General features: G+C 47.8%; 1 protein-coding gene across 5 annotated transcripts; it reads right to left on the bottom strand.

Moving 5' to 3' along the window:
* Positions 1–116: 116 nt before the first annotated feature.
* On the bottom strand, positions 117–26,585 carry SEPTIN6 (septin 6). Of its 5 annotated transcripts, none has more exons than XM_027465253.3 (11): positions 26,430–26,585; positions 21,220–21,334; positions 14,738–14,933; positions 13,769–13,955; positions 13,368–13,529; positions 8,879–8,975; positions 8,443–8,611; positions 8,081–8,213; positions 7,702–7,892; positions 5,724–5,791; positions 2,107–3,218 (listed from the first exon to the last, which is right to left on the bottom strand). In XM_027465253.3, the coding sequence occupies exons 1-11, from the start codon at positions 26,454–26,456 to the stop codon at positions 3,157–3,159; spliced, it is 1,407 nt and encodes a 468-aa protein (XP_027321054.1). In that variant the 5' UTR covers positions 26,457–26,585; the 3' UTR covers positions 2,107–3,156. The 5 variants fall into 5 exon arrangements, with proteins under 5 accessions (XP_027321056.1, XP_027321057.1, XP_027321055.1 ...); XM_027465257.3 differs by having other exon boundaries at positions 5,724–5,766; positions 26,430–26,584; XM_027465255.3 differs by lacking the exon at positions 5,724–5,791 and having other exon boundaries at positions 117–3,218; positions 26,430–26,584.
* Between the last annotated feature and the right edge of the window lie 128 nt (positions 26,586–26,713).

Here is a 26,713-nt window from a genome sequence, read left to right as displayed (position 1 = left end):
CGCGCGGCGGACTACGCAAAGTGCGCAGGCGCCCCGCCGCCGCGCCTCAGGAGGTTCTGCTCGCCACAAAATGGCGGCGCGGCGCCGCGACGGTGCGGGACGCAGCAGGACAGCGCTGAAAACACGCAGTTCTTCACTTTATTGGCGTTAGAATTAAAGACTTCGTGGCTGCCGACATCGCAAATTGCGCCGCGCTTCTGTTTGTCTTCGCGCGGTTTCCCAGAATCAAATCGAGCAACAGCAGATTGGAAATACCGAAAGGCTTCAAACCCCGTGGAAGCCCGCGACATTTATATTATTAAAGACAAAATTAGAAAAAAAAAAGCTCGTAACAATGTTTGAAAATGTATTCGCTACATAATTAGTCCAAACACCATCGCATTTGTGTTTCTCTTCCAGGAAACCAGCAGCCCCCCGCTGTCTTGTCACACAAATCACAAGACACCTTGATTTTAGAGACCATGCAAGTCAGCACAAGAGCTTCTTCCCCAGACACTAACACTGAAGGTTTGCGCCCCCCTCCCCAGACATAGGATCCCTAACCTCTTCTAGAAGTGGCAGTCTTCTCCCTCAGACCCCGTGCAGCTGGCGAAGACAGATTAAAAAAAGCTAGAGAGAGAGAGGGAGGGAAAAAAGAGAAAAAAACAGAAGATTAGCAAAAAAGAGAAAGACATTCAAAAAGCAAGGAAAAGAGATGCAATGTGAAAACAGCTGAGAGGAGATGGAACCTCTTTCTGTGAGGTTTTGTATCTCGTGGCACCTCTGACACTTAAAGGAAATTACACAAATAAAAACATTTTTTCATTTATAAAACTTTTAATTACATTCTAATAAGGCAAATAACCAGGAAGAACAACCAGTGGTTGATCTGTGGCATGCTGTTAAAATAAATAATCTACATTAAATGCTTCTTTTATCAGATGTCCCAAAAAAAACTGACATAATGATGCTGACTGGTTTTGGGAGCAGGCACTCAACAGTAATGGAAGAAGTAAAAACTCCAATTATTTTAATTTGCTTTAAAAAAAAAGAACCAAAGAACTTTTCAGGAAATAAAACCCTATTTATATTGAAACAATTCCTGAGAAAATACACTGCAATCGAGAGTTTTAGCTGCCTTGATTGCTGGGAGAGGCCAGGCTGCAGTTTGGTGCAAGCCAGCAAGACTAATGGGAATGGAAGAACTGCTCGTGAGGTTTTAGCACCATCCCTAACACCTCCCTAGTACAACTGTCAGCAGCAGTTTGCACTACAAATGGTATTACTTATCCTGGCAAGCTCTGAGGTGTGCTTATCATCCAAAAACCTGGGGTTTAAAGGGTTTTTGTTGGAACTATTTGCTAGTACACAGCCTGATCTTTTAGCAGGGTCAGGACACACGGGTTCATCCTGCCTGCGGACAGTGCCTGTACGCAGTGTGACTGAAGGATCAGGGTCACAACAAGCAAGTCTGAAATGGAAATGAGTATTAAATGCTAGTCTTTAGGTAGCATGAATTAGCAAAAGAAAAAATAAAAGCAAATTAAGAGAGATAGGTGATGTCACGAAAATGACACCGAGTATGAAAAGAAAAGAGTTTTAAATCTCTCGACTATGTGATAATTTAACTAAGGTGCTGTTCTCACCTTAAAGTCACCAATAAATACATTTAAACTGCATTGTTATTTTGCCAGCAAAAATAACTCACAGAACTTATTTCCACATTATCTGGGTGGAGAGGGACCAGGAGAAAGGGGAATCTATTAACTGCATGGAAAAAAAAAATTAAGATTTAAAGTTGCAGTGTCCAAAAGCTTGTTAGGACTCATTTTACATTGTTTAATAAAAGCAATAATCACCAGTACATAGTAAAGTCAGGTTCACAATGAGGATATAGGAGAGAGCAAGAGTAACACCATGGAAAGGTCACAGCTGAAATGCTGTCACGTTTTATTAGACCCTGTGATTTAACAAGTAAATGAAGGTCCATTCCAGCCCATTGTATTCAGGGATAATTACTCAGTACAGAGCCATGGGTTACTGTAAAAGAAGGGCAAAGAAAACAAAAAAAAAAAAAAAAAGAAGTAAATGTTAACCAGAATTCACTGTCTGACGAAGACTTTATTAAAAAAAAAAAAAGGCATAAAAATAAAAACAAAAACCACAAAATCATCCAGAAATACACAGAGAAGATACCTGCAGGCAAACCACAGTTGGCACTTGGCCACTCAGTGAACTCCTGGCCCCAATGAGCAAAACACCTCCCTTTTTAGTTCACATCTTGCATTAAAACAAGGCTTTTGCTGAGTAATAAAAAAAAATATATAAGAGGCAACCTGTCAACATCTGTACACTTCTGGACAGATGACAAATAAAAAAAATAAAGATAACACTTTTTGCATTAAAATCAGAAATTGTTGGAATCACTGAGAAGAAAGTCAAAGAAACATCATCGTCTTTCTTCACAAACACTGATATGTACAGCAAGGTGACCAGCTTTCCCTGAGATTGGATCCAGGAAGTGCATCCAGCCCAGCACACTGAGAGGGCGACAAGGCAAGAGATCCTTCGTGACCCCTGCAGCATTCAGAGAACACTCAGTTGCAAACCATGGATCCAAGTTTGAAAATCCCCCAAGCCTGGGGATTTGAGGTTTGGATTCAAGCCCTCATGCCTGTGGGGATGTCAAGTCTTGCAAAAAGTCCTTTAAAATGATTTGAGTCGCGCATGACAGCACAGTGGGGTAATGATGGGTTAGACGCAACAAATTAAAAAGGGGAGGGGGCAGCCAGTCTCTTGAGACCAGCACGCTGCAGCGCTGGGTTGCATTCACAGCAGTCCCACGACAGGCACGAAATGCACGCCGCCAAGCAGCCGCGCTGTCACCATGCAGCCCTCGCACAAAGTGGAGGGGACAGGCAAAAAGCTGAATGACTGAGCAGTGGGGACGCTAGTCCTACAAGCGCTTGGCAGCCTGCTATTGACCAAAAGGGGAGAGGTATCAGCCCCGAGCATCTCTTGCCAGTTCCACGTAGGCTGTTGCTGATTTTTTTCACAAAAAACAACCATAACCCAGAACAGCCAAGGGTGCGGACTGTCGCTTAAAACAAAATGGTGAGCACAGTAAGGGAGCAATGAGTAAAGGTGAGCAAACAGGCACAGTGGCATAGCTGCGTGTTAACCGAATGTGGGGGCATTCGCTTCTGGTGTGAAGGGAAAGGTTCTACAGGAAACCCGAACTGAAAATGAAAGAAAAAGGCAGATTAATGGCTTTATGGATTAATGACAAAATTAAAAAATAAAATAAGAATATAAATATGTTTCCTAACACACACACACACACAAAGAAATGTTGCTAAGTGTTAATACAGTTTAATTTGACTACAAAACATGCTTTATGCACACACACATGCATACACACACACATACTCAGCAGTGGGATGAAACATTTCTTTTCTACAACAATCCTATCACAGTTTTGCAAGCTGCAAGGCTCATCAACTGTGGCTTGTTTGTATCCTTGCAAAACAGTGGAGCCCTGCAATACTTACTGGATCAATATTGAGACTATTTTTTTGAATTCTGGAAAAGTACCATATATACATATTTAATTTAGCAAGGACAAATGCCCATTGAAAAAGGCACTGCCTGCATTTGTGTAGTGGAAACAAAGAACTTCATTTGATTCACAGCCCGGCACACAACAGTGTACAGTTACACCGCCTGCCAAGAGCAATCCAAACCCAACAAAAATCAGTAATGTTCACTCTAACTGCACTTTAGCCGTGCCTCCGTACTCAGCACCAGTAATGAACACTGTTATTCTTTGAGCTTATTTTTCAACATTCGTACCCTGAAAAGCAGGGAATTGTTCTTTTCATTGTGTTACAGTTACTGCTGGCAGCAGAGGCATTCATTCTACCAGACCGCTCAAGACGACTGCGAGCTCCAGTTTGAGTCAGTGCAAGACCCTTCTGAAGCTCTTCTGTTAAGTGGAACATCCCATTGAAATTAAACTCGAATGCCTCTCAGTGACAGCGTGATGTTTAGGTGCTATTCCACTTCTCTTGGTGGAGACAAGAGGGAAGAAATCCTGAAATCAGCTTTTCTTTATGTAAGGGCAGACCCTAAGTTATTTTGGACTGCATCCAGCAGAGAATGTAAAACCAGCCCAGGTTTGTCTGCAGGGAAGGTGGCCTAGAGGCTGAGATTTTAGGGTTTTATACTTTAAATGCTGCTGTTCCAACACATTTCTTCTCAGGGAAGTGTGTCTCACACTAGGGGTGCTGTCACCTTCACCTTGGCGTTGCTGCTCAGTCAAGAAGCAAGACAATTCCCTAAGAGCTTTCCTTTTCCTCTCACCAGAGAATCAGCAACAAAATAAAAAAGCTCATTTAAACACGCTCAGCCCAGCTATAAGTAGCCCACTGCCATTAGCAGTTTAGCTAGTAACCCTAATAAGGATCTTCTGCCAGGCAGGTGCATTTCTTATACAGCTGGGTTTAAATTAGCTTTCATTTTACAATAGTTGTTGGCACTTCACTCTGCAGACTCCTGCTTTTGGTGACGTTTGGTAAACCTTCTGGACATCCTTATCTGTTCCACAAGCCTGTCCATGACGACGTAGCCACCTTGCTCACATCAAGGCAGAGACACTCTGGACAGGCTCACAGCGTGACACCACTGGCAGGGCTCTGCTCCAGCAGGAACTCCCTGAGCCTTGCCAAAACTCCTCAGAGACTCGGATGCTGCCATTAATGTGAGGCAAAGTGCTCTGGCAGGCTTTCTGGATGCATCTTGAGCACAGCCTTCTTCTGTCACTAGTCATACCCAACTGGGCACACTGCGCCTGGCTCCCAGATGTGTGTCTGCACCCGCCTCCTACAACTCAGTATCTGTCCGTGGGGTACCCCACCGGACTATTAAAAATGTCATAAAGTCTCTCTGGCTATATTCAGAGCCCTCGTTATTTGGTAAATGCTCAGTATCTCTCGTGATTCTGGACAAACAACTGTAATAAGCCAGCAGATTATTTTCTATTATTTCTACTATTCTATTTTCTATTCTTTTCTACTATTTCTCTGGTTATTTAGCAGTAGTTCCTTGAACACACTCACACACACACACACACTCACACTTCTTTCTGTGTTTCTCTGGTGCGTTAGGACAAATGAAAGCTCTGGTTTGGACAGATTTTACCATCTGTTGGGGGGGGGGGGATGTTGAAACCAGTCTCGCATCCTTCTTCACCTGCACTGTAACCACAAGCGAACCCTGCACCTTGCAGGGGTGGGAGGGATGGAGAAGAAAGGGAAGAGACATTTTCAAGGCTAGCTTGGTTCTGTCATCACCACTTCTCCATAGCAACTATTGCCATGGTATCGACACGGCCTACGTGATTAAAGAGTATCATTTATTTCTAGGGGAGCTAGAATAAAGACAAAGCCAGCAAAGTGCTGGAAACATTTAAAAGGAAGAGGATCTAATCCTTATTTTCCCACATTTAATGTCCAAATACTGAATCTCCCTGTATTTTACTTTGTGGAATTTTTAATGATTGGCTTCAATGCTTCCTTTTTCTACAACTGCATACAGAGAGTCTGTTAAGGCATATACAACAAGGGTGAAAGCAGAGGAAAACAGGGACGATAATATTTTTAGGCTTCTGGACTTGCACAGGGTCTGCTTTTTTAGGAACTGTAACTAATCCCACTGTGAGGTCTATATTAGTTAATGACGCTTACCAGGACAATGTGCCTCATGCACCATGCAGCCAAGAGCAGTTAACTGTAAAACAGCATACATGTAAGAACTAATAATGGTGATGATGATGCAACAATAGAAAGAAAAAAAAAAAAAGAAACCAAGTCACAATTAGTACAAATTATCGAGTTTGGGCTTAAAGAAGTCTCTGTGAAAGAAAAAGGCTAGTGGACTGACAGTTATTATTAAACAAGACACGATTAAGCTACTGGCTTGTGAAATTCAGGGATTGTTATAGAGATTTATGAATGAAATAAATACTGAAATGAATCATTAAGGACAACTGGAGAAGTTAGAGCAAAGAAAACATCACTATTTTTAACACAACTGTTTTCCTGGAGGAGAGAGGCCTCATACTACCTCCCCAAGCCTGAAGCAAACACTGTCCCACTGCTTTCGCAGTTTACTATGCCTCAGGCTTAACCAACAAGGGCAGTACCAATGTGTATTTGTATGGGTATGCCTGGTGTCAGGGATGATTCTGAGATCAGAACTGCTTTCAAGGAACAAGTGTGTAACCTGGCTAACCTGGCCACAGCCACTACTTGCTGATACTACCGGGCACGTTGTCCCCTTTTCGGCATTCCTCACCCAGACTAATCTCACGGCACAAGTCTGCAGTCCTCAGTGTGCAGACAACTGAGGGCTCTGAGCATGAAAAGAACTTAGTTGTGTATTCCTCACATAGTCCAGGCTGTCCCCAGTCAGTCTCGGGCTCCTCAGTTTGCAAAGATATTAAAACTCCCTGAAGGTAATTCAAAAGGGCAAATCAAAATAGGCAGTAGAAAAAGGAACGGACAACCGAGAGAAGGGCAGGAGCACTAATTGCTCATCGCACAAGAATGTTGACATTGAAGCAGTTCCAGCTCAAAACGAAAAAGACTAAAATAGGATCTGATTCTGGTTATTGGGTTTTTCCCCTCCTGTCTCATTTGATTCCAAGTTTAACAGTCAAGGACTATTTTTCCTGACAAGCAGCCCTGTCAGCTATCTGGGCATGTGCCATATTCTTCGTATTAACAGCATTTCTCCATGTACTTAAAACTGCATCGTGCAGGCAAAATTCTCTGGGTTTGCTTCAGGGATGTGCAGAGAGGGGATTATATGGCAGTGATGTAAAAAACAGACACTTGTTTATCCGCACACTGCTCTTTGTACACATGCTAAGGTGGCACAGCCCCCCACTTTGGATAATGTACCACAGTGAGAAGAAAAGGAACTCCTTTTCGCTAGGAACTCCATTGCTAGGTGGAACAGGAAAACTGTTTCAGCTGTACAGCTGGGCTGCTCTTGAGGAATTGCAGAACATTAAGAGCCTGGGATGGGCACTGCTCAGAGCCCAGACAACGGGACTGTGAGCAGAGGCTGAATCCTGTTGCACCAGTCCCCAGCATGAGGAACCTTTCTAAATCCATAAATTACTTCTCACTCTTTCTGTGGAGGGCAAAAAGTTGATTTAGGGCTAGGGAGAGTACTAACACTTTTGCAGTCTTACGTTTTGCAGATTCAAGAATTCCAGACTATTTGGCTCCCTGAATAATCTCCACTGCATAAACTTTTCCCAAACCTAATCAAGACCCTGGGACAGGACACACTCCTCTCTGGGGGTGGCAGGACATCCCCGTTAACCACACCCTAACCTTGGCAGCCGGTTTTGTTCCACTTCATCACAGGCACTGGAAGACTAAGGGAAGAGCAGGGAATCCCAGTAAATGGAAACAAGCTCATCCTCTCCCATGCTTTCAGCAAGCAGAGAGGGAGGTGAGTACTGCGCTCGCTGCTCCTGAGGGTTACAGAGGTAAAATGCTTCCAGCTACTGCTCAAGCTTACTAAAGATTACATCTGTCTGCAAGCCTTCCCCTGATAAGGACTGGGTAAACTGGAAAAGAGCTATCAATATCCAGGAAAACATGAAGAGAGAACCATTACTGCAAAGCAAATACCAGGTTAGCAACTTACTTTTTTCTTTCCTTATCTCTTTTAAGAGTTTGCGATCCTCCAGCCTGCTGAGCCTGAGATTGGAGCAATTCAGCTGCTGTCTTCCTTTGTTTAAATGCATTTACTTCATCATCCAAAGATTTCTTCTTATCCTCTAGCTTCTTTTTTTCATCCTGATGTAACTTCTTCAGACGATCAAACTTTTCATGCAGCTAGAGGGAAAAGGGGAGAGGTGAGCACTACAGGATGAACACCTTCATGTCCCCATGATCCCAAGTTAAACTTCAGACTTTTTGATAAAGTCCTAAACTACACCGCACAAGGTGCTCTGGCAGCAGCTGCCCACTTGGGAGTAGATCTATCACCACAACCACCAAGAGACAAGTACTGTAGTCTTCACCTCTTTTTCAGCCTCCTTCAGCTCCGCTTCTTTTTCCTTGACTCTCTGGACAAACATTTGCCTCATTGCCTCTTCCTTTTTCTGCAGTTCCCCCAGGAACTCATTTCTTTTCGCCTCGTAAGTTTCTTGTAAGCTAAAGAAAAAGGAAAGTCCAATGACATGAGTGGGGACAAATTCTGCTTCCCCTGAGCCTCTCAGATCAGGCCCTCATCATGAAAACCACTGGATTTATCTGACCTGGCAGGTTTTCTTGCCACATTGGCTCTTTACATGCTCTCTCAAGGATGCATGCATACCCACACACAGACACTGCATCCACCAATGCCTCCCTTGAGCTCCCCTGTCTACTCCAGGGATCCCACCTGAAGGGTTTGCTGTCTGGATCAGTGTCCTTGAAACCCATCTCCTCCAGCTTACACCGCCGGTACAGCTCGTAGTGGCGTGTGTGGGTCTGTTCACGAAGGTCTTCCATGTTCACACGGATCAGCATCTCTCGCAGCTTCACAAAGTCGCAGTGAGCTTCATTCTCCACTATGAGAAGACAAGATAAGGAGTAAGATAGGGGTAGAAACAAAGACGTCTTCCCACAGGCCCCACATCTACTCCACCAGCAGGTTTAACAGCCCTTCCAAACAGAGAAAACTGTTATTATAGGCCTGACACAAGGATTTAACAAGATAATCCCCCACAAGATATTGAAGATCAGCAGGTCTTTGCTCCTCTTATGAGAGCAAGCCCACTGCCTCCTGGTGGATGTGCCACCATCCATGCCATGAAAAATCCCAGGTCTTGACTCACCCTGCACCGTGCCCCAGGGGTACTGACGAGCTTTCATCATTTTGTTTCCTATTTTCAGTTCCTCTGTGCTCCCAATCACTGCAAATGGCAAGTGGGCCTGGAACACATTTAATGCAACCCTCGTTAGTCCCCCTCAGCTCCGGCTGACTCGGCAGCACGCGGAGATCAGCACAACCACCGAGCACAACAGCCAGTACGCACAAGCTAATCTCAGGGAGTCTAGTCACTGGCCACTAGCCCAAGACAAGGAGGGAGAAGGGAGGGTCCTTTTTGGAAACTTTGTTAGTGCTACCACACTACAGCCGCTACCTGGCTGATCCTCCCAGCCACGGGACCTCAGGTGAGATGAGCCAGCACAAGACTAGCATCAGAGAGACAGCTCCAACAACGCGCTGCGGGGCTCTGCCTGAGCTGCTGTCCCGGGGGCTTGCCGTGCCCGAGGAGAACATCTGCACAAGCACAGAAGCAATAAAAGAGGTCTTGGAGCCTTCTTGATTTTATCCCACCGCTCCCTCAGCTCACAGCAGAGCACAAGACAACTTGCTCTGTCACATCAGGGACCAAAGTCCCTCCTTCACCCCCAGGATAACAGCTTTCCTCCCTGTCTGCTTCAGCCCTGGTGAGGAAGGGCTGAACACATCCCTCCACAAAGGAGGCTGAATCCAGGGATCACACCTTCAGGGAGGGACAGGGGAGCACAGCTGTACCTCAGCCATGTCTCATTATGCTCCTCAAGCCAAGACACACACCACACAGTATGGTTGTTGCAGCACCTGATGCTTGACCAACAGCAAAAGGAATTTCTTTGTTGTGACCCAGAAGCACAAAATAGTCACTTTTTAGTGAGAGCTTAAGAGACTTGCCCAGTGAAAGTTCAGCAGAGATGGAACAAAAACACTGCCAACACCACTGCTCTAGGCTCAGAAGACCTCACCTTACGCTCCCCTCATTCCCCAAACTCAGGCAGCCAAGCAAACCCCTCAGACTCTGCTATCTTACTGCATTTATCTGTTGTGCAGTAAGCGAGATGTTTCCTCACCTCCACTTGCTCCTAGGAACTACATTGCATTCTGCCAAGCTACAAAGAAGTCAAGTGGAAGGTTTCAAGAATTAAAAATAAAGTTGCCAACTCCCTGCACCCACCCCTTCTGCTGAGTTCTGCGCAGACACATTTGTTAGCTGGAGCCTTTAAACTGCATTTTGTTCTGGACAATTAAAAGGGCCCCAGGATGCCAATTACACGGAAGATCAGTGACCTTAGATTGCTCACAAGAGCAGGTGGAGAAGCTTTAATTCCATGGGTCATCTGAAAACGTGGACAAGTTGGTAACAGCCAGTACAAGCAAAAGATTTCAGAGATGGCATTTTCTACTTTCAGAGCGTGGCTCATATAGTAAATAAAGAGGTGCCATCAAGCACCCACAAAGATGGGCTCTTCGGCTTTCATTCCCTGGCCTTGCAACTCTCACATGGGGAACATGACAGCATAAATGGGGCTACTGGTCAAGCTGGTGGGGCTGTTCTGGGCCACGCTGAGGGTCTGAGCACCTGAGACACTCTCCACACAGAGTTACCTTTGCAGTTGTGGTGGAGAGGCCAAGCAGCAGAAAAAGGAAAGCGATGTCCCAGGTAGAAGGGGATCTGATTTTCAGCAGAGGGCTGTCTAATTGCAAAGCATGTGTGCAAATGGTCTGCACCTGAGACACCTGAGGCCAGCCAGCACGTGGGCTGGGCCCAAGCTGCTTCCCATCCAGGCCATGGGATCATGCCAGTATTTGCTAGAGGCAAAATGGGCTCCACTTTGGTGACACCTTCCTCCACAGGCTACCAGAGCTGCCCTCTTCCCATCCTGTCGTTCCTTGGTGAGTTTCCACACCTCCCTCTTGGCTTCTTCAGGCTGTTCCCAAGGAGCATCCCTTGGCTGATTTCTCCAACTGCTGTAAATGCCTTTTGTTTGTTTCACACTCAGGTCTCTGGAGGAATGAACTAAAGGGATGTCCAAGCGACAAACTGAGCAATGGGAGCAAGAGGAGCAACCTGGGGCAGTGGCGGAAACTGAACCTTGCCTGCCTGTGGGCTCAGTCACCACGAATGGAGTTGGTTCCTCCATCACTGTCTGGCTGCTGCCTTCGCCAGGGAGAAAGTGCTGGTGATTTCCTTTTTCCACAAGCAAGTTCCAGCTCCCACCATGTGGGACAGCTCATGTGGTTGCATGTGGTTCCATTTAAACAGCAGGTGCAGGGAAAATATATTAATCAGTCATTAGATTAATTCATTCAAAATGGAAAAGCCAATTGGGAGTTGAAAGAATAGGAGAGCTCATTTTTCTTATTATGATTTAAGAATAAAACCCGGATGGGAGGAGATCCAAAGAATTTTGGAGAGTGTTTTCAAGTGGTCTCTACATCTCTGAACTTGTAAACATCGGCATAGTGGGATTATCAAAAATACCAGATCAATTTCAGGCAAAATCAGGCATCTTGTTCTGAAGATTTGTTTAATCTGATTATTTGCTAAATACTCCACTTGACGCCTTTGTTCATGGTTAAATACTTTTCTTTCTAATCACGATGACACAGATCTTAAATCTTCAGTTCATCAATTCCTGTCACATCAGGCAGTGTTTCGTTTAGTAAGTCAATTCTGTATGCAAAGTACCCTGAAAAAATCCCTCATGCATCCAGCACAAGTGAATATAATAAACTAAAATGCACATTAAGTGGTGAGTTTGCATATTTAAAAACCCATTTTTACTTTTCATGGAAAAGACAACCAACACAGATCATAAGCAAAACATTAAGTAATCAAGAGACCAGTCTCAATTTTCTCTGTAATTAAAAAAGAAAGGTAACTGATCTAGAATGTTTGCTGGTCAGCCAGAAGCCCCACTTTAGCCTGAAGACTTCATTTATAACCTTTCTAAGATGTTGATGTGTAAAAGGCAAAGACAATGAAGCTTTCTGTAGAGAATCACAAACGTGAAGGCTAAGCCAACTGACTGAAATAAAAGTTTTCCATTCCTCAATTTCAAATATGATTAAAATTGGCAATTCAGATTACAAACCTAAATCATCCCATCCTGGCTTTTTTATTGGTCTCAATTCCTCCATCTCCTCATCTCCTGACCTGAAGCATAAGCAGATTTGTTTTCCAAAAAATCAGCATTTGGAGACCAGTTTTCCAGGTGTGTAAAACTACCGCAATTAGATTCACATTCCAGCCTGCTTAGCCCCCCTAAAGCTGGTAATTATGATTTATATCAGTTTAATGGAGGATTTAAAGAGTTGATCTCTGTGCAGCAGCTGACACAATCCAGAACGCCTACAACCTGAGACAGCAATTCCCTGCCAGGAGACATGGAAATGACCGAAAGCAAAGATAAGCAGTTTACCTCCACCCTCAGAAGGGCCAACGGGAGAGGACCTCTCCCTTTGTCATCACATCTCTGGTTCCTTGAGGACCGAGTGATATTGTATCTTCATTTCCAGCAGTGCTTTTAATCTGGTGCAGTGAGAGCACTGCGCAAGATGCCATCCCAAAATCACTCTGACTAGGAATTAACTTGTGTACTCTGTTCTTCACACACTGGTGGTGCATGGGACAGAAATCCTTGATCTGAAGATGGTCAGAGGCTAAGGAAGTATTTGGGGGAGGCATCATATACCTTCTCTCTCTTATTATGTACTCTAGGAGTGACCAAGAGCAGATGTTTAGAGATGAGAGGGGCCTCTGGTCCAACCCCTGTATTTTATGGCTGAATTACAAATTTCTCAAACCACCACTTGGTTGTAGCTCAAAGGAAGCCATTGCTGTAATCCAGCCTCACTGCATCCCTCTGCTCACCCATTCTGGCCAACAGCACCATCCTTCATCAGCGCTGCAAGGCCAAACCAGACACAGGACCCAGCTAAGCAACAGCAGATCAGTAACAAAAGCAGATCAGTAATAAAACAGCAACTCAGCGCACAGGAGGAGTACCAGAGCCGGCCAGGTGAAGGGGCTCTGCTCCAAAGACAGCCACAGCTGAGAGGAAACACCTTGTAGATGCAGCGCTTCACAGGAAACACCAGTCCAGGAGAGCAAAGCTGTTTGGTGCAGAACAGTGAAGTGCCTGACTGTGGACAGGCTGCCCCTCACGTGAGACAGATAATATTCATCTGATTAATTCATAACCCGTGGTTGTCCTTCCTCTGCATAGCCAGACCTCACTATCTGTCCAATTTCCTGCATGTCTCTCAAGATTTATGTATTAGGACAAGGAAGGGGGTAAAAATCATCTGCTTTCTTAGTACAAAAGCCTGCCAGAGAGGCTGTAGCCTATCACAAGGCTCTGCTAGCCTAGGATGACACTACATGGGTGGGATCCTCCATTTTTAAGACGCAAAATTAAAGGGAAAATGGATTTAAGAAACACCCCATTATAGGCCACCACCCCAACAGTGAGAGTGCTGAAGTGCTCCAGGAGAGGAGGAAGTGCTGAGTCACTTACGTTCATTGTCCCATTTATCTCCGCCACTGATTCATCGTCTGTTGGGAACTGGTAGATCTGAACCCCGTTGCTGACCAGCTCACTTGTGATTTTAATTTTAAATTTGGTCAGCTCGCTCTTGGAAATGGCATCCGATTTGGCAATGATAGGAATGATGTTGACCTAGAAAGGCACAGAGAGATAAGAAGTCCTGAGCTTTGCTCCAGGTGGTTTTTCCAAGTCTACAACACAACTTACAAAAAAAATAAAAAGTGCTTAGTAAGTCTACAGGATTTATCTGCCAACCCTGTCATCTCCACTAGCATAAAGGCTAAGCAGAGGGGGAAGATACGCCCTGGAAAAGCAGCAGTATTGCCATCATGAGCAAGGTGACCTGCGCAGTACCAGTTAAATGTGCCTACCTTGCTGTCAAGCTTCTTCATTGTCACCAAGTCCAAGGATTTCAGTGAGTGGCCCGTGGGAGCAATGAAGTACAAGCAAGCATGGATCCGGGTGTCATGGTAGTTGTGCAAGACCCTCTTTATCTTCAGTTCTTCTTGCAAGTAGGCTTCAAACTGAGCATCGATGAACTCAACAATGGGCTTATAGCTTCAGTGAAAGGAAAAAAGTTATACATCATCTCACAGGCAGAGAGGTAAACAGACAGCACTCCTCTGCTTGCTTTTTAAAAATGGACTGTTTGTTAAATCTCTCTCTTCAGGACCAGTTCTCTGACCAATTCAAATCTGTAAATCCCTTCCAAGGCCATCTGATATACATGTACAGAGCCCATCAGCCTTGCAACGTAAAGAGTATCAACAAAATTAAAAAGAAAATCTAACAGATGCTGATTGCAACAAAGCAAACCCCAGCTGTGAAGATGTGCACTGGCCTGGTGGAATCACACACCGCTTATCCACCACACTCCAGCTCTGCTGCGACGTGAGCTGCCAGAGCCAGTTCCCCAAATTACATTTCACTGAACATCAATCATGCATCCTTTAGCAAGATGGAAGAGCCCTGCCAGAAGCGGTTGTTAAGCCAAACGGTCACTAGACCACGCTAGTGGTTTGGTTGGCAGCTTGTGGTCAGCACAGCACAAGGCAACGAGCACAGAAATGCCCTGGAGCTCTCAGCCAGCCCCACCAGCTGAATTTGGGCTGCCGGCAGGCCAATATTGCTCTGAGAGTGTACAAAAAGCTGCTGTGACAGCTGGAGCAGTGCTGACACACTGTGGTCTCCTCTTTTCTTCCTGTTCCATCCCAAAGAGAGGACAAAGGCAACTTCTAAGAAGGAAAGAGGAGAGCACAGTCCGACCCAAGTAGGGCACAAGAGAAAGCCAAGCATGAAAGAATGAGGTCAGGATACGGCCTCTCTCCCTCTTCACTTACCTGTCCTCTTTGTTGATCTGATCCCCAAAGCCCACTGTGCTCACGATGGTCAGTTTGAGGTTGACATTGCTCTCTTGCAGGTCGTAGGTACTAGACTTGAGCTGGACCCCAGGCTGCGAGTGAGATGCTGGGTCACCTTCAAACTTGGTGTTGAACAGGGTGTCCATGAGGGTGGACTTACCAAGGCCAGTTTCCCCTGTTGGGAAAAAAAAAAAAAAAAAAAAGAGTTGAAATGTTTTGTTGAATATTAATATGGCTTGCCCTTTCAGCATCTAAACATTAACAGGGGTGAAATTGTAGCAGATGAAAGCAGATCTCGTGCTCCAAAGGGACCGTCTGGCAAGCAGAAAGGCATGTACAATGGAGGCCTGTATTCCAGGCAAATCACATTTCACAGTCTAATGGCCATTAATATCGTTAGAAAATAGAGATGAAAAGAAAAAGGTGAAAAGGCAAAGGGGAAAGCATCGCTCAGATCCTGCAGAATCCCATAACTACACTACAGAAAATCCTGTTTTCATTAAAAGGTGGGGGGGGTGGAAGTGGGGCTTATTGCCATCTCCAAAAAAAGACTCTCCAGATTAATATTTCTGCAGCCACTGAAATAGCTTCCTTCAGTGCAGAAACAGAATTGGTTCCAATCCTACAGCAAGCTGTGCAGATGGTTTCTTGTACTCACAGCAGCCTTGCTTGGGGCACAGCCTTCTAGAGCAGAAGGGACCTTTTCTGCAATACCTGCTTTCCATATATTAGGAAATATTAGGCTGCACAACTTGAACAACACACAGAAATCTGCTTCCAGAGGTTCTGCAGCATTCAACTGCTATTTGGATCCCCTCTATCACGGGGAACTATTTCTTTATCTGGCAGCAAGAGACAAATCCCAGAGACCAGCCTTAAATTTGTTTTAGATACATCCCAGGGAGAACCAAACAAACCCCTCCGTGCACTCATTCCACCGGGCAGCCTCCCTCACCACGCTCTGACAGCAGAGCCAGCTTCCCCAGCTCCCAGGACCTGACTTTGCAGCGAACCTCTAAGCAGTCTGCTTTGTTGCCCCGTGAGGACTGTGGTATTTTGGGGAAATGGCCATTTCTCAGCCACCCGTCTGGTTTTTGCTGAAGTTTCGGCAGCCAGCTGAACCCCACCCAGTGCACAGGCTGCTCCTCCAGCCTGCCCCGGGACCACAAGGAGCCTGTGTCTCGGCGAGGCAGCCTTCCCTGCCTCCCTCCCTGAGCCCCCAGCTCCCTAACAAGACATCATCATTTCCCTACTTTGCTCAGAAGAAAAGAGCTTATTTTTGTAGGCTTCGAGTTCTGCAACAGATCCAAACTTGCATGAAACGCCCAATTCAATAAGGGGAAACTCCTCCCCTTCTTCCCCCGTCCAAATCTCCGCGCCTCACCCCTTCAAGCAGGCAAATTCCTCTCTCTTGGCCCCAGCAGGGACTTCACAGCTCAGGGCAAGGCAAACCCGCACCGCTCTGGGAACCGCATGCTCTCTGATTGCCAGGATCACCAAGTGTCTTTCAAGAAGGGAGAATGATTCCTTGACATCTGGAAGTCAACGCACACCTCGAGCTGAAATGCTGATAGTGTCACAGATGGATGTCAGCTTCGGCCAGAAGTCCAGTGGCTTTCACACCAAGCCTTTCTGCAGCCCCAAGGGGAGAGGAGAGCCAGCACCGGGTGTACGGTGCTACAATCCTGCCCCAGTCTGGGCTTTTAGGGCAGCATTTGTCCTAATTGTCCTATTTGTGGGGAGAAGGTGCAGAGGGTATGGAGGGCCAGAGCATCGCCACGGTTTGGACGGGGTTTTCAAGAGTTAAGAGCAGAAAGCCTGCACAACCTCGCCAGGCTTTTAGCAGGGATTCCAGGAAAATGTCGGTATAAAAAAAAAGACCAAAATCTAAACAGCTTGAGAAGGCGGCAGTGTTTCCAGAGCTCCTGCCAAGGGTTACTACCCGGACGGGTGGGACAGAGCAGGCACTCGGCTGCCCGCATCCCTGGTGGGGACCGGGCTGGGTCCTGCTGGGGGGGCAGCCCCACACGTGTGCCAACGCCCCACGCACTCCATCCCATGGAGCTTCCAGGAGTGACTCTAGCTGTCGGGGCAGACGGGAGAGGTGCAGAAGGGGTGCAGGCTGATTGTGAAGGCGGAGTATGCTTTTATACTCCATCTCCCGCACGCTGCGCAGGGCCAGTAAAGGCGACTCCAAATTCCCACGCTGATGTTTTCCTTTTGGAAGGGGAAGATGGAAACTGGAAAGCCACGACGCCACAGCTGACAGCTTCCCATCCGAACTCCTACACCTTCGTGTTTAGGAAACAAAACCTCCAGGCACTAACGCAGCATCTCAGACGTGAAGCCTGCACATCAGCAATCCCATTCCAGCTAAACCCCCCTGCCACAGCACAGCATCAAGAGCCTGCCAGAGAAGAGGAGGGAGGAGAGCAGAAGGACTCTCAGCTAACAGAAACGTGGCCCTAATGCTAGCAGAGCGATGTGAGATGGCAACGCCCTGAGTAAAGTGCTTTGCTGTGTTAAACACGACCAGAGCTAGGGAGCAGCGCTGCTTTCAAGGGCAAACGGCGAGAACAGAGGATTGCTGAGCCTCCTGGGAGACGCTGCCTGACACAGAGGCAACTTTCTGCTAGCTGGAGGATGAAAACGGTGCCAACTGCTTCTTGTAAGGACAGCAGTCCAGATGGAACAGATGTGCTGATGAAAAGGACAAGCAGGCTGTGCTCGTTCCAGCCAGCAGCGCTGGAATCTTCTCCAAAAAAACAGAAAGGATGAATGGGGATTAAGGGAGGCAGAATTACCGTGGAAAAAAGCAGCGGTGTACGCAAATCGAGCGAGAGGCGTCCTTGGCAGGGAGATTATTTCCTGATGTCAGGCATAGAGGCACACATGGGATTTGATCTCCGACACTGCACTTAAGCTTTATGCGACTCTGCTCTCCTGGAGCAGGGCTGGCAAAGCGCTGCGGGGAGGAGAAGGTAGGGACGGTGACCTTTATTGTTAGAGCTCGGCACCAGGAAGCTCGCACGGCCCTTGAAACGCGGGAGCACCGTGCCTGTCAGCGCCGGGTGGATTTTAGCTTTCAAGTCTGATGATTTCCAGAGACGGGGAAGTTAAAAAAGAAGGCGAGGGACACCACAGCAGTCGGATTCGGGATGTGTGGCATCCCCACGCCAGCTCACCCGGCACTGGGTGAGACAGAAAGGGCCCACGGCCCCAGCACCACACCTGCTGAAGCACATGCTGTGAAAGCTCGGCCTCCTCTTCCTTTCTGAGCCTGGTGGTTCAGTTTGCTTTCCCCTGGCACATGTCAGGCAGAACAACACCGGACTGCTCACTGGCTCCCTTCTCTACCTCGCTCAGGATTCAAGAGACCCTCAGGTGCCTCTGCAGTAGGTCAGGAGTCCTCAGAGTATTCCGCTGTTGGAAAGCACGGAGTGTTTGAACCCGCACAGAGCCCTTTCAAGAGAGAGCAACCCCTGTCCCTCACAAGACTAACCCCCGTGGCTCCAGATATCAGATAATTCCGTTCTATAGAAGACGCACATGCACGCACAGCCCTTTCGTGTGAAGGAACGGGAAGTAATCCGATGTAGCAGGTTCATCAGGATGAGCCCTGAGGCAGCACAGCCTGATAAGGCCAGCTTTCAGGGAAAAAAATAGCTCCTTTCATCTGACAGCACACCACTGCAAGGCAAAGGCCGGGCTTGCGGGGGGCAAGAGGAGGAACAAGGGCCCACAGACGATGCAGAAGCACCTCAGCGGAGCCTGGGGCCTCCCAGCCATGCTGCTGCCATCTGCCCCGCAGAGCAGAGGCTTTTCGGTTGAAGAAAGCCTGTTCTCAGCTGGTTGCAGCAGTGACCACAAAACCCATCATTTGGCAACCGGCAGCACCACAGCTCCTCACCCCACAGCTCCTCACCCCACAGAAAGCCGCCCGCTGGAGAGCTGAGGGCAGCTCTGCACGAGGAAACCCGTGGGCATCCCACCCTTCCCCTGCTGCTGGTGCTCACTGGTGTGGGGACCCAGCACAAACTTACTGCCTCTTAAACACAGCCCCCTGGGGGGGACACCTCGAATTCACTCCCACCATCACTGAGCCCAGGGCAATTCCAGCACGGACCGAGTGCTGGGAAGTGATAAGCCAGAAATGGTTGGGTCCAGTTTGGGAGCTGCTGAATGCACAAGGAAAAAACACAGGAACTGTTCTTTGTGAGTCCTCAAAGCTGCAGTAGAGCCCCTGGGAAGAAAAGATGGTGTTTCCCCAGCAAAATAGCAGTTTCTCGTTGCACTGACTAGGCTGCTTAGGACAAATCCCTCACAAATCCTGGGAGGGAGGAAGGGGGAAATTCCTGCTCATAATGGGATGCTAGTCTAATACATCTATAATCTGCCCCGGCCAAAACTGAGAAAGTTTACCAAATAAAAGCCTATTCTTTCCCTCCTTCCCCCACCTCGCTGAGCAATGCAGTCAGCACAGAAGGGCTCAGCCATTAAACACTTCCCCAGCCTTTGCACTGAACTAGCACACGGCCAGCATTTTAGCAGAGCAGCTTCAGGGAGAAAATGGCTGTGCCGAGGAATAAAATAGCAGAGGAACCATCCACAGCCCCTAAGTTCTTCGGAGAGCTTTGCTCGTTCACTCTATCTTTGGCTTGTCTGAGAGGGGAGACAGCTTTCAGCATGAGAACAGCTAAAAATTGCTCTAATCTGGACGTGCTGCTGGGAGTCGCTCCTGAAGCGTTCCCTGGCTCCTCCGCTGGGAGCCGGAGGAATCGGTGGCTCGGCTCCAGCACGGTGCAGTGTAAAACTGCCGCTGGGTTCTTCCTCCAACAAACTCCACATGCAGCTGAGAAATGGGGAGTAACGAAGTGTCTTTCTGTCATGTTTAGTGGCCTGACTGTGGCATCAGTTCACCTTCATCCTGTTTTGTTGGTCTCAATCCTTGTTCATTTTCTGTTCTTGAAGTTTTTCACCCCAAATTCCTGCTGTAGCAGTGAGACCCAGCAGTCTAAATGACAGATGGATCCTGGGACCGTTTTTTCTTTTCTCTCCCCAGGATGTTTAAGGGGTTAACTTTGTTACCACAAGTTAACTGAGGCTCTGTTAAAGCCTGAGTTCATCAGCTAAAAATGTGCACATTTTTTTCTAAGGGAACTTATTAATTTTTTCTATGAAGCTTCTTTATTTCAAGATTTACCATGTCTGTGTTGTTACGATTCATAAAAGACTGACATTAACAACTAATGCACATCGATCTCGGTGAGCCCTTGTTATTCAGAAGAACGAGCAATTAGTGCATTCCTGTTCTGCTGTGCAAAGAGGAAAGCAGGGGTATTCAACCGCCTTCCACACATCATGGGGAATACTTAACCAAGGGAGGCATCTGCTGCTGCACCTACTTGCAGAAAATAACACAGCAGCTCAGTAAGTGCAAAAGGAAATACAGTAAGGCTTCGGTTTGGGGACAAGAGTTTCACTGGGTCACATCTCATTCGTGTACAGTGGAAATCACCTACTGACTCAGCCTGACAGTGACCTCGACTTGTCAGCAAAGTTTAGCATCTCACAGGAATGCCATTGTCAGGGAAAGTTTTCCTCTCAGCTCCATTTAACAGGGCTCTCCGCACTCTGCTCCTCTCATCGCAGGCTTAACCCCAGGTCCGTGCCCTGTACTGGGTCTCAGGAGCAGCACAGACAGGCTTTGTGAGGACACGGAGCTGACCACCAGCAGAGACAAGAGCCCAGGAGCCATCAGCAGCTGCAGCTCTCCCCTCTGTCACGCCAGGCACTGCAGACAGGGCTTACCCCATGCAGCCACACAATAAATTCCCATTCCCTGATGCATCAGTGCATCAAAACGATTGTCCTCACCACAGGGAAGACCCGTGAGAGGGGCAGACACTGCGGGACAGACACCAAGTCCTGCTACAGCGCCAGGGCCCAGCTCAGATGCATACAGCTTGGCAGCCTGGATGGCTGCATGACCAGCTAAGGCTTGGCCAGACACTATTTAATTCAAGCATGCACAGAAAGGAGAAGAAAAAAATAGCTTTTAGTGCTTTAAGAGGAGAATGACTGGTATTTTGTTAAAATAATTATAATAATAACTGAGTGTCTGATCAAACAAGACCTTGGAATGGAGTTCTCTGGCATGAATACCTATTTTCTTTTAAAAACACGACATTGAAACAGACCAGGCAAATAAAGATCATAATAAACGCGTGGGACTCTAGGCATTTCATTTCTGTGGTTCACTGCTTGGTAGAAAGCCATACTGCATAACCCCAGCAGGGATTTCCCAGGGCACCACTAAATCTTGTTACTGAAAATAGGCAGAACAGGGGAGTGGAAATTCAAATCAAAGCTACCTTGTTAATTCCATTACCTCTAAGCTACACCCAGCTGCAGAAAAGCCCTTTTCAACAAACAGAGCTTCCCAAGATGGAAATACTCACCCACACACAGGATGTTGAAACAAAACCCATGATTAACTGACTTATTAACCAGCTGGTCAGGCAAACTGTCAAATCCCACGTGTCCAGAAAGGGGGACAGTACGACAGCCTTCACCCTGAAATAATGAAAAATACACAGTCTGTCATTTTCAAGCAAAACCCACTTATCTCTACATGCCCTTAAGACCTCCCAGGTAGAATAAAGTATACAGTCCATGCACAGATTTGCACATATATTGTAAATCTTGTGATAAACGCAATCAGCATCCATCAGTCTTCTCCAAAACAAATGCAGAGAGCACGGATCAAACACCCTATTTGCCCTACAGGAGAAGGGGGCCCTGTCAGAAAAGTATTGAACCGTGCAAAACACAAACCCAAACACAAATGCTGAAACAAGGAGTTGACAAAACGTTTCTATCCTGAGAAATTACGTAGACACTCAAGTCTCACCTTATACCGAAAACAAAAAGAATCCCCTGGGCAAAGGAATGTATTAGCGATGCCTCCTCCTGCACGCCTATTGCAATGCACATTAAAACTTCAATTACAGAAACGAGCTAGCAACAATTAGGGAAACTGTACCTACATCAGTAATTGAACAGCCCAAACACAGCCTCTGCACAGAGAGCTGTAGAGAAGCAGCAGAGAATGAAGCCTTTGAGCTACCAAGCACAGCGATATCTTCCTTGCTGTCACAAAGATGAAACTCTCAGACAGGAGCCTGTCCAGATCTACAAAACAGCTGTTAGCACCAGGAGATGCAGGGATCGTTGGAGGAAGATGCAAGGAAGATGTGAGGCCAGAGCCTGCCCCAGCAGGGAGAGGGATGAGCTCCAGCTCCCTCCATGCCACGCACCCAGCACAGCTGCTCGCTGATGGAGAAGGGCTCCGAGACCTTCACCTGGCCACCAGGGCCTCCTTACCTCCCGCAGTCCCACAGAAAGGGATTTCTCTCTGCAGATCACAGGCTTTTCTCTTAAGAACCCATTTTGGTGCCAAACACAGAAAACTCCCCTCTGGCCTTTTAAGCACATCAACAGCTTGCAAGAAATATTACAACCACGAGGCAACAGTTTATAGGGGTGTAATTTTCAACTTATTCTTTCAGGATCCCATTTCCACATACATCAAAAAGCTTGTTTATAGGGACGGGCATACTGGTTTTCCTCTTTTGTTAACAATCCTAGTGTTTCAGGCCAGCAGAATGCCCCCAAGGACTGCATCTACCACTCAGAGCTGGTGTGGGTGTTTTTTTCCCCCAAATGCAAGGATACAACTACATTTCATCCATTAACTATATTTACAGCCCTGTGATGTGTAAATATGTTTCCCCCTAGCCATACTTTGTGCATTAGTCTGACTCTACCTGCCAAGATGTTCACAAATATGGCTCATTATTAACTCCCGAGCACCTTGCCTCCAGACGACACGCTAACCAGGAGGGCGCCCTGCTCACCCAGCAAAATTTGGTTTTGCCTGTTAGGACGCAGCTCTGAGGCCAACCATTCACAAACTGAGCGGTTTTATACAAAGCAGAGGAAACGGAGAACCAGAAGGCCATCAGGCACGTGGATTTTGTGACAGCACATCTCAACTCTCCTCCTAAACTGCCTTCTACAAAGCCCCAGCGCTAGAATATCTCGTGGTAGGGTTTTATCCCCGGCGAGGGAGCAGCATGGTCCTGGTGAAGAGGCTGCAGAGGCGAGAGAGAACCACAGACAGAAGCCTTCCTGGGGAAGGAGAAGCATCCAGTGTATTTTTAACACCCAGCCTTAAAACTGTGCTGTTGGGAGATTGTTTGAACACTACTCTCTGCAGGAAGCGTGGGCAGGCGTGTAGGCTCTCATTAAGAACAAATCTTCTCCTGGTCCCTAAATATAAGTGTGATCCAGATGGAACAAAGTAAATGGTGAAAGTTAAGCCCCTCTCAGCTAAGGGGAGGCATTCATTGTCGCGCCGAATTCAGCCTGCGAGTCATTTCCTGTACCCTGGTTTTCTAGTCACCTGTGGTTTTATAACGCAGTTAAACCACACTTCGCATTTGTTTCAGGTCAGGAAACAAATACAGCAAAATCTGATTTTCAGTCACAGCAGCTCAACCTTCACGTTAAGTACACAGCCACAAGGCATATCGTGCTGTAGTGGCTAAAAACCCAAAGCCTGCAAGGGCCAAGCATTGAGAGATCAGGCGTGTTGAAAAAAAAATAAAAAAATATATGCTTTATTTTCTATTTTAAAAGAATGACGTTTTTTATTTATGTGGTGTTGACACACATCAGAAAGTTGACAGCAATTACCAAGCCTCTGGAGAGAAAAGAACCATTTTCTACCTGATCCCCCAAGAAACAGGGCAAGTAATCAGTCTCCACATGCCACGAGGTGTCTCTGTATCCAGAATGCTGCTATATATAAACAGCACCATCATAAACAACATATGAACACGGCAGTTAGTCATACTGCCTGGATATTAGATCTAGATTTGCATTACCTTGTGGAAAACCAAAGGGGAATATGTTAAGCTCCTAAAACAATCTGTGCTGAAAAAGCGTTCAAGAGCTGCCATTGTTTACCCTGAACAAAACAATGTTTCGGTTCAATTTAAAATGCATGAAGAGGTATCAGCAAGGGAAGCGAGGTTTAAGTGCTGCCCACGCGGAGGCTTTTTCCGCTAGCACCGCTGAGCGCTGGATGGCTGAGAGTTCTTCCATATTCTCCGGTTTAAAGTTAGCATCTTCTTGGACTGAAGACAAAGACGGGAGTATCTGGGAAGCCAGTGTGAATACTGGCACTGCACCAAGACACCAGATGCCTTTTTTTTTTCCCATACACACAGAGTGACCCCCCCTAGGATAGAATGGGCTGTTGTTGCTCGGGAGGAAGCAAAGCGTGTTTGCCACAAACAAGATTAAAAGAACAAAAAGAGCAACACACTCTCCTGCTTCACTGCCAGGCGGGGCTATTTCACAGCAAAAGTGAAGAGTAGCCCCTTGTAGAAGTTACTGCATTTTTTTTCCCCTGTCTCTGGAGGATCTGCACACCTTTTGGGAGGGCCTCCATGCCACAGGAACTGCTGCTGCCTGCTCTGTAATTCTTACAGAGAGGTACCTCAACAGCATGGAAAATACAGAGAAATTAATTACCCCAAACCAAAAAAAAACCCTGCACATTAACTGCTAGTTTACAAAAACAGGCAAGATTTAGACTCCAGGTGTTTGAATCTCTCCAGGATGAAAAAATGATTAGAAAAATCTTGCTGAACTTGCATTTCTATCTTCTTGCACCTCAGGTACAGCTCCTGGGACATCCTCAGAGTGCCAAGAGGCGACTGCTGCTCTGTGGGGATGAAGCACGGTGTCCTCTCCGAGACGAGCAGTGAGCTGCTCACTGCAAACATCCACGTGCCATATTCAGGATGGTTTCTGGTGGCATGTACTAACAGGAATTACGAAAAAGGACACCGTGGCTAAGAAAAAAGCCTGTTTGGCAGTGCTCAGGCAGAGCACAGAATACAAAAAATCCTACAGCTCTGAACCCAGGGGACCCAGCGTCCAAACGAGGCCTGCACAGCAAGAAAATGCTTCCCAGCCCTGCAGTACTACATTTTTTTCTGCACTTAATTTAAAAAAATGCTCCTGTTTGGGACACCGACTGACATCTCATGCTTCTGACACCTCTGAAGAACCGTTTCAGACACCAAGGACTGGGAAGCTCCCTTCGGAGGGAAGCTAAACAGACCCCGAATTCAGGGTTTTTCAGACCGCATTTAAGTGAGAACAACGTCAGATCCCTTCCCATGACCTCGACGTTGTGGCATCCACTTCCCCAGACTGCGTTTGACTCTGATTAAACAACAAATTAGAGCAAGGCTTGTACCAATTAGTTCTCACTTGTACAAGTGTGTAATTCCCTTATGCAATGAGGGAATTATCCAGCAGACAGCGAAAACATTTCCCATGAAACAAATGCAATGCAGGGATGTAAAGTGAAGGTATAGACTTTGTGTTTCTTCTTCTTGCTCAGCTGATAACAAATCATCAGGGTGAATATAAAAGAAAAACAGAAAAGCAGGATAAATAATTCTGAATCAGCCACCATGGAAAGTGAGAGAGATCTCCCCAAAACTCCTGACCACTGACCGCTCCCTTAGGCCGTATTGCATCCTTCAGCCATTCAACATTCACAAACAGGCAAAAGCTTCCAAAATCCCCCAAATCACCACCAGGAGCCCCTGGATCACCAGGATGTCAGAGCAGACCGCTTCGCTGGCCGCAGCCATGACCCAGGCTGACAAACTGCGGGTCTGGGTGAAGGCATTTCTAATTTCTCATCCGTCACACGGCCAGTTTTCGCTTTGGCCTCTGAAGAGAGGCCGAGCCGTAGCGTAATTCATTCCAGGTCACCAGCAGATGTCTGGAAGCCCTGCACATCATCCGAGGAAAGCCTAACGCTCAATTTTCTTGAAGACAGGGGAGCGAGTGAGTCACTGCACATACCTTGGCACGGCGCACAAGGCAGTGGCCGTGTCCAGGAGGAACTAACACCACGAACCGGCGAGTGGCTACCCGCTCAGCACGATTTGGCGCGTGAAAAAAAACCATGCTTGGAGGACAGAGCAGCAGGCACCCGTCCCAGGCAATATTCCTGCGTTACGGCACTGTGGGAGCCCTTCACACCCCAAGCAAAACGCTTCCACTCGCGGGTGCGTGACGGTGGCTCCGTACCGAGCAAGGAGAAATATCTCTTCTGGATATTTCTCTGAGGACAGACGGACGGGTGGATGGACGGACAGAGGGCTCTGCCCTGAGGCAGCGAGGGGCTCGGGGTCCCCTGGGGACGGAGCTGCCCGGGGGGTGCAGCACAAGGACCGGGGGGGGGGGGGGGGGGGACGGGTTTGTGAGGAGGATGAGGATGGGGATGAGGAGGGGGGATGAAGGTGAGGCTGAGGATGAAGGGCACGGCGAGGGGGCTCCCCTCAGATCCCCTCAGCCCAAGGTGACCGCGCACGGCGCTGCCCGCCAGGACGGCGACACCGAGGGGACACCGGGAGCAGCGCTCCCCTCACGCAGCCGCCCTCCCGTTCCCGCACCCCTCGGGGGCCGCCCCGCTCCCCGTTACCCCCCCTCCCCACCGGGCTCACACCGCCCCGGCCGAGCCCTGCCGAGCCCCCCCCGGTGCCACACGGCGCCCCCCGGCCGCTCCCGCTCCCACCTGCCGCGCCACCTCGGCCGCCGCCATCGCTGCGCGCCCTCCTCACGGCCCGCCCCGCCCGGCCGGGCGGCTCCGGGCGCGCCCACGGCGCCGCCTCACGGGGGGGGAGGTGGGGGGGGGAGCACGGTCAGACGCGGCCCCTCAGCATCCCGCTGTGCTCCCCGCCGCCCGCTGCCCTCCCCACCGCGGGGCTCTCCCGGTGCCGCCGGTACCGGCGCCGCCGCTGCGCTGCGTGAGGCGCTGGGAGCGGGCGGCCCCCCCCGCGGCTGCCGCAGGTGGTGCGG

Source organism: Anas platyrhynchos, chromosome 10 (assembly GCF_047663525.1).
Source record: "Anas platyrhynchos isolate ZD024472 breed Pekin duck chromosome 10, IASCAAS_PekinDuck_T2T, whole genome shotgun sequence".
NCBI classification, from domain to species: Eukaryota; Metazoa; Chordata; class Aves; order Anseriformes; family Anatidae; genus Anas; species Anas platyrhynchos.
The sequence above is the reverse complement of the archived record's forward strand: the minus strand, read 5'-3'. Positions and strand labels throughout refer to the sequence as shown.